Source organism: Telmatherina bonti, assembly GCF_933228915.1.
Source record: "Telmatherina bonti genome assembly, chromosome: 6".
Lineage (NCBI taxonomy): Eukaryota > Metazoa > Chordata > Actinopteri > Atheriniformes > Telmatherinidae > Telmatherina > Telmatherina bonti.
This window is the reverse complement of record NC_136624.1, coordinates 30,283,913-30,291,502: the sequence shown is the minus strand read 5'-3', so window position 1 is coordinate 30,291,502 and position 7,590 is coordinate 30,283,913. Positions and strand designations below refer to the sequence as shown.

The following is a 7,590-nucleotide window of genomic DNA, read 5'->3' as shown; positions in this document are numbered from 1 at the left end:
TTTTGATAGAAGCTAAATAAAGTCCACTGAAAAGTAGGGTTTTTTGCACTTCAGCACTTCTGCTCCATTGAGTAGAAATTGTTCATTCTTCCATGTAATGATGCCTACCGTGAGTCATAATTCTGAGTGGCCACACGTGCTCCATATTGTCCCTGTCGGCCTTTGCGTGTGTAACATTAAAGCCAAGCCATGGTTAGCTTTCTCAGGCTAATTATAGCACGTTGTCTTGCTGCAGATTATTGAAGGTGTGCAGAGTCAGAAGTCATTCAGAACCATTCTTGTGCTGACCTTGGGTTATTAAGGCTATGACCACTCACCTCTATAGCACAAGTTTCAAGAAGACTAACTTTTATCACTTTGCCATTTGTTAGTGAACTAATTACTATTTCACCCAACAGTGAACTAGGGGCAGTGAAGAAGACACACACAAACAAGACAAACAATACAGCATAACTAAATTGAGCTATCTGTTAATCTAACTGCATATTATCTAATTATATATATACATATATATATATATATATATATATATATATATATATATATATATATATATATATATATATATGTTTACTCAGAAATTGCTTACCACTCATTTAACAAGGTCTCAGTCATCTCTACCATCATTCCTGGGACTGTAGTTCTGTCCAAGCATCCACTCAGTTTCAGGCCTCTTCAGCCTACTCTTCAAGTCCTGTAACAGCCTGCTGATGAAGCGATCCCCCTTATTTAATTCACTTCAATCGTATGCCCATGTCTGGGGAATTCAGTGCTGACAAGGCATCCTTTGATTCCAGCTCTGTTCGGTAATTTGGGGGGAAAGGAAAGGTACAGAGTCACAGCATTTAATGAGTCATCACTTCACATGATTCTTCTCATTATGCAGACATGGTCTCTGCTTATCAATGTAAATATACAGCTGTTAGATCATCAAAACATGACGTGGCAACCTTTGGAGTCTTGGTGAACTAGTTAACCCAAATGAGGTAAAGGTAAAATTAATGTTGTGAATACAAACCATATTAAAAGTTTACTGAAGTTTAACAAGTTGCTGTTAATTACAACATGACACTTACATGACAAATCTTAAAAAGCTTTCTACAATAGCATAATTTAGATGTGTTTAAGAAAAAAATTCTTTCAGGCAGACAAATCAAACGAAAATTAAAGAAATCTTTATTCTTACTGTTGTACTCAGGATCTCTCATCTTCTATATTCTGTGTGATGTGAAGTGTATTTAAATAGAGTTTCATAGGTTTTTCCAGTACAAAGCAGCCAATCCATCTTATTTCACCTCTAGATACCCTGAAAAAACCAACAAGAAAACAAACACTTGATTTAATGTGTTCCTTTTTCTTCTTTTTAAAACATTTCTATAACCAGGAAAATCCCAAAGAGATTAAGAACCTCTTTTTTTCAAAAAGTCCTTGCCAACACAGGCATCAGCCAAAAAGTTACAAAATTACATAGCTACAACACAAATAAGAGACAATTATTTCAGATCAAATAAAATTACATTTACGCACTATAAATAAAAACATATGCATGCTGCGGTTTCACCTCAAATGCGGAAAAAAAAATATTGAAGAAGAGAAGGCAAGTCTTGCTTTTTCAGCCACTATTGTTTCCTTAACAGAACATTGCTGCAAAAAGCAAAACTGCAATTCACTTACCCTCATCTCTTAAGTTCACCAAAATGAGGTGAACTTCTTCCCAAGGCCAGACAAAGCTGTCAGAGTAAAAAACGAGAAACAGCCAAATGTTAAAACAAACAAAAAAAAAATTATCCATTTAAGGAACTACATCAGTTTTGAGAGTAATAAGCCCATGACCATACCATCTCCCAGCTTTCCTGCTTGCTCTGCTGCCCCTCCCTGTAGGATTTTGGTGAGAACATTTTCCCCTTCTGCAGGTGCTTGCCCTGCTGCAGCGCTGCCAATACCTGCAGGCTTACTCCCGATACCAACTGGAGCCGCCTTGGAGCCTGCAATTTTTTTTTGATTGAGAAAAAAAGTTTGAAATGGAATCCATCTCTTTGTTTTTGCTTTACCTGAGGTCATGTATGGAATAAATAGCAGATACTTACCAATGCCTGTTAGAGGGGGTGTGGCTATTTTGGTAGGCTGAGGTGCTGATGGGACTCCCATTGTGGATTTCATTCCAGTGGCAGCTGCTGCAGGTGTAGCGTCCACCTTTGCCTTAAGAAAATAAAAGAGAACATTAATTTTGTCTGTTTTTATTGTTTTTCTTTTTTAAAAATGATTTTTTTAACTTATGACCATTTCAAATGAAGTGTGCCAATAAGTCAGTTAGTAAAAAGTCATGACTCGGATAAATAGATAATCCCTATATTGCAAAAATATTTTAAACAAATATGGCCCCAATGTGAAGTTTTGTTTGGCCCAAATATGACCATCACTTCATAAGTTGACAAAATGAAATCGGACATCCAAAATTCAGCCACTTTATCAACAAACAATTACCATAATCTATTTCCAGGAAGGCTTTTTCTATTCTGACCACTTCTGGCCCACAAAATACCAGTCATAATCTGCGTCCAGGCCAACAATTGACATCTGGATCCCATGTGGCCAATGGGAGACTTGCAGTAAGGCTGGCAACTGACATCTGGTCCACTTGTGGCACACACAACACTTGCCAGTGCCGTAATTGAGCCATAAGTGCCAAAACTAGCCCTGATTCTGCCCACACATGTCCTGCTGTCTGTGAGGTGGTTGCTTCAGTGTGTTTACATTGCAAGAAATTTAACAGTTTTAATATTTTTAAACAACAAAATACATATTGTAGCTAATAGCTGCTGCTATATTGAGGATGGAGGTGACAAAGTAATTTGAGGGGTAATCATTTGTGGGTCTTTTTGTCACAATAACTGAGTTAGAGCAAAGATTAGTTTAATCTTATTGCTTTCCTTCCTTACTCCCTAATCACTTAACTTTTCATGTGAATTGTCACAGCATAATGTTGACTTGAAGAGGTCTTGCTAAGTTATATGAGTAAACTTCACAAAAAACAGTTATTATTTTTAGTGACATCTGCTTCAAGTATTTGAAGGTTAAATAAGGCAACATTGCCAAATAATGTTTGTTTTCTTTTGCATGTATTGACATGGCTGCTAAAGTGGAGAGAATATTCTTTCAATAGATGTAACATCAGAAATTGATCTCATGCAGGAAACCATGTTAGGATCTACTTACTGCTGGGGCGGGCTGCCCTACTGCAGACCCCACTCCTGGTTGACGTCCCTGTGATGGCGCTTGGGCAGATTTGGGCTGCTGCTGCTGTGCTGGACCAGTTGTTGCCGTTGTAGTTGGGGGCTGGTTGCTTTGCTGGGTCTGGCCTTGCTGCAGTGGCTGCTGCTGCTGCTGTTGGGATTGTTGGGGACCATCCAGTGGTTCAGAGCCTGGATGTCTTCCAAACTGTCCCTGACCACTTGACCGCTGCTGCCCAGCATGGCCCTGAGGGGGCTGCTGTTGCTGTGGTTTATTAGGATCTTGTCTCCTGGTGGCTGTGCGATCTCCTTGTGGTCTCTGGCTCCTTCCCCCAGTGCCATGGTGGTGAGCAGAAACTGATTCTCGAGAGAAGTCTCCTGAGTTTCGAGGACTATCATGGGCGGAGCGAGAGTCCGCCCCACTCCTTCTCTGAGCAGAAGAGGAGCTCCTGCCGTCAGAGCGGCCAGATGGATCTTTAGGGTGGGACCTGGAAGATCGCGAAGCCCGGGTTTCTTCTGAAGAGTGACGTGAGGAGCTGTGTCTGCCAGAGCTGCTACCATGATGACGGTGGTCCCGTGACGTGGAGGTTGAGTGGCGCTGTTGGTTGTACTCATCCTGTTGACAGTATTCCTCTGGAGGCTCTTCATAGTCATGGTACGTGTGTTTACTGCGTCTACCTGTGGAGGAGTGACTTCCACTTCCATGATGTCTTGAACGATCAGAGCGGGCCTCCCGGGGTTTCTCAAACCAATCAGTTTCTTCTTGGCTCAAATGATATGCTTTTTAAAAACCAATACAAACATCGTCAGTCAGTTGGTCACATGTGTTGAGCTGAGCTGCATGCAGTTTGATGCAGAAGTGTGGGAAAACATGCTCCACATTCTAGAGCCATGCAGATTTTTGGGGAATTAGACAAGAATAAATAAAAAGCAGAAAAAAATGAAAAAAGAAACATGCAGGCAAATCATAGATATAAAATATTTTGGCTTATACAAGAGGGAATTTAAAAAAAATGAAGAAAAAAAACTGAAAAACAAATTGATGAAGCTCTCCTTCACACTTGGCATGCAGTCTTTTCATTTAAAATATAAGAGGAGTGAAATACAGCAAAGATAATTTAGCACCAGTTACCTTCACTGTCAGATACAGCACAGTGCATGTCATCTACGAGATAAGGATCATCTGGTTTATAGACATGACTTCTGGGAAGGTCCTTCTTGTGGTGATCCTGCACATCTGGCAGTGAATGGCTGGAGCCGTACTGGTTTCTCACATCATGGGCCTCTGATATGCCAGAGCCTCTTCCCATGCCTACAGGTTTCCCAACAGGACTGAGTGGGCTCTCTTCCTCTGAATTCTGACTGCGCATGGGAGGTCTTCCACTGCGGCTGCTTCTCTGAGACCGCTCCATAGCATCTCTTTCATAGGATTTGCTGCGATGACCTGGATCTCTGGATGAAATCTTGTCCATACCATACCCAGTGGACCTTGATCTACCAGAGCTGTACATGCGATCGTCCTCCTCAAGACCATCCCGACTGGTGCCATAATATCTCTGTTGGTCATATGCACTTTTCTTCATCCCATAGCTGCCATCATCCTGAAGTTTCTTGGATCTTGACACAACTGTACAGGAACCCCCTGTTGATGTTGTCATTGTGTAAGAGGCAAGGTCAGACTCCACATCTCGGGCTTCCTCAATAGGGGAGAATTTAGAAATCTTCTGCTCCATTCCTTGCTTCCTGTGCTTACTACGTTTAGAGGAGACAACAGCAGGAGCAAGATTCTTGGAAGTGAGTTTGTGGCTTCCAGAGCGTGATGGGTGTTTATAATCATCATAGTAATAGGATGAGCCTCCACTCACAGTGGTACTGGTGCGGCTGTCCACTGTACTCTGGTAACCAGCTGAACCTGTAGGTCGGCCATAAGCATCCACAGGCTCATCTTCAGGCCTGCCATAGGGAGTTCCTCGAGCAGGGCCGTTCTCACTGCGATACCGCCCTCCAACAGGATGACCCAGAGCATCAGTGGGCTGGCCAGTGTTGTCTTTTGTCAACTCACTGATGTCATCAATCATCACGTAGTTCCTGGGAATATTTTGCTCCAAATTAGAGGTGTACATTCCATCTGAAGCATAAGCAGAGGTGGGACTGTCCACAGAGTGAGTCAGGCCAGGCTCAGGAGGGCGGTATTGACCATAAGCATTGCTATAAGCGGAACCAAAGTTTGTATCTGGAGCCGATGTGGCCACTGAAACTGCTGGGTTGCTTATGACCTCATAGTTAGTAGGGAGCTTTTGTTCAAGATCTGCCAAAGAAGTTTGCCTGGGTCTTTGATGGACTGTAAGGATCTCTGCCTGGGGCTGATAGGGTAGACCAGGTTGATAAGAACTATGGGTCGGGTACGGAAGGCTCTGTCCTGGCATAGGCTGACCTGGGGTATGGAAGCCCTGGTGACCATGCTGCTGCATGCCAATTTCCGTTTGATAGGATGCCTGGGCATACATACGGGAAGAATAGGTTCCCTGATTTTGGTATCCAGGACCAGGAGGAGGATGGGGCTGGAATGTTCCAGGCTGGGGCGCAGAGGATGATGGATACTGAGGAGGTTGAAAACCTATCTGCTGGTAAGCGGGACCTGGCTGCTGTGTTGATGGTTGACTTTGCGGATATGGATATGACATATAAGATGAAGTAGTGGGATACGGAGGGGCTGCATTGAGGTCATTGGTAAACTGACTCAGCGGCGCAGTGCTAGGCCTTGTCAACAAGCCATTGGCATCAAATGTTCCAGTTGCAGCTGCCATCCTGAGGTTGTTGAGCTCACTGTCTGACATGTAGTCACGGGCATCACCCATACATCGCAAGTAGGCCAGCTCTCTCCTCTCTCTCTCCTTCACCATGGTCTCCTTTCGCTGAGTGATGCCCAGCTCCAAGTAGCGCAGCTTTGCATCGATCTCTTTCTCCTCCTCTTCTAGTTCAGCCTGCTGCTTACGAAGCTTCGACGACTCTTGCTCCACAGCTTTTAATTCGCTTAAAAGTCCCGCCTTGGTGACGCCCTGGGCAGGTCTCGAAAGGACCCTTTGATGCATTCCAGGGGAACTGTACATTTGTGCTGGAGTAACAATAGGGAGTGGAGTTTCCTCTGGAGGGGGGCTGGGAAGAGTCCTCTTTACTTTCCTCATCAGAGAGTTCTGCTGCTGCTGCAGGGAGGCCATCTGCTAAGAGAGGCAGAGACACATCAGCAAATACTGAGCTATAAACAGAATGTGTTTATGTAAATCAAATTAATTTCTGTACACTAGTTATTCACACTTTTTCATCATTAAGATGTAAGCTATTTGCAAGATATACCATCAGGATACCTGACATTAAATTAGGTACATAGTATTACCAGATAAAACTCAAATATTTAGCCAATTTTATTATACTAGATGAAGTCTTTCAGTGAAGCGACAGTCAGTGTGTAATAACAAAAGTTTTATACCTAATTAGCACAAGCACTGCATGTACATTATATTCACACAGAGGTCTAATTTATTCATGGTACTTACTTTAGGAGTGACATTCACTGCTAAGCAAAGCTTTAGTAAGATATTTTAACCCACCAGAATTGTTGTTCTAATTGGAGTTTATAAAAATTTTATTATTGTACAGAAAAATCTCTATGTAATAAATTTTAAATGACAAATGTTACTCATGCATGTTGGAGCAGTTTAAAAAATATTAACGTAAGCCAACAAATTGATACAACCATTATATTAAACTGAAGCAAAGGCTTTCATTTTTGGCTTCACTCCTAACTTCCACCATGTTCTTTTGAGGAAATGTCTGCAGTAGCCAGTCTTTTACATGAATATTTATGCATTGCATGCAAGTAAGAACAGACTAACTCCAAATAAAATACAATTTGAAAAAAACATTTTTGCCAGCGTATTACTTACAAAAAGGTTGTGTTGGGTAGATCCATAATAATTTTTATAAGGTATCCACTGGAGAGCCACATATTAAACACTAACACTTCAGACTGGAGACACAAATGCATGCAACGCTTCTCAGACTAATTTTGGTTTTAAGTGCAGAGTGTTAATTTACTTTGACCAGCTGCTAACAATAAGGAAGACAGCACAGCAGCACCAGGATTTGGTCATATTGTGTGCCCCCCTGGCAGCACTTTAGGGGTTTTCCAGATATAGAAGTCATGGCAGGAGGACAGTGTGAGAGAAAGTAACAGACTGAGAAAGTAAATGGGGGAGATAAGGGGAAGGGATACAGCAGAGATGCTTTTCTGGCATGGCCAGCTGCTCTTGTGAGAACATTCTGTCACTCCCTCCTCAGTGCCAGATCCTGTGCTATTATC

At 42.3% G+C, this 7,590-nt stretch overlaps 1 protein-coding gene across 1 annotated transcript in view; it reads right to left on the bottom strand.

Annotated features, from left to right (window-relative positions):
- Positions 1-1,689: 1,689 nt before the first annotated feature.
- bsnb (bassoon (presynaptic cytomatrix protein) b) overlaps positions 1,690-7,590 on the bottom strand; it is a gene marked incomplete at both ends in the record, with an annotated part of 67,173 nt that continues 61,272 nt past the window's right edge. Inside the window, 5 exons of the mRNA XM_079242289.1 lie at positions 1,690-1,730; positions 1,839-1,985; positions 2,088-2,199; positions 3,217-4,010; positions 4,363-6,451. Coding sequence (XP_079098415.1) covers positions 1,690-1,730; positions 1,839-1,985; positions 2,088-2,199; positions 3,217-4,010; positions 4,363-6,451 — 3,183 coding nt within the window. The remainder of the gene's footprint in view (positions 1,731-1,838; positions 1,986-2,087; positions 2,200-3,216; positions 4,011-4,362; positions 6,452-7,590) is intronic.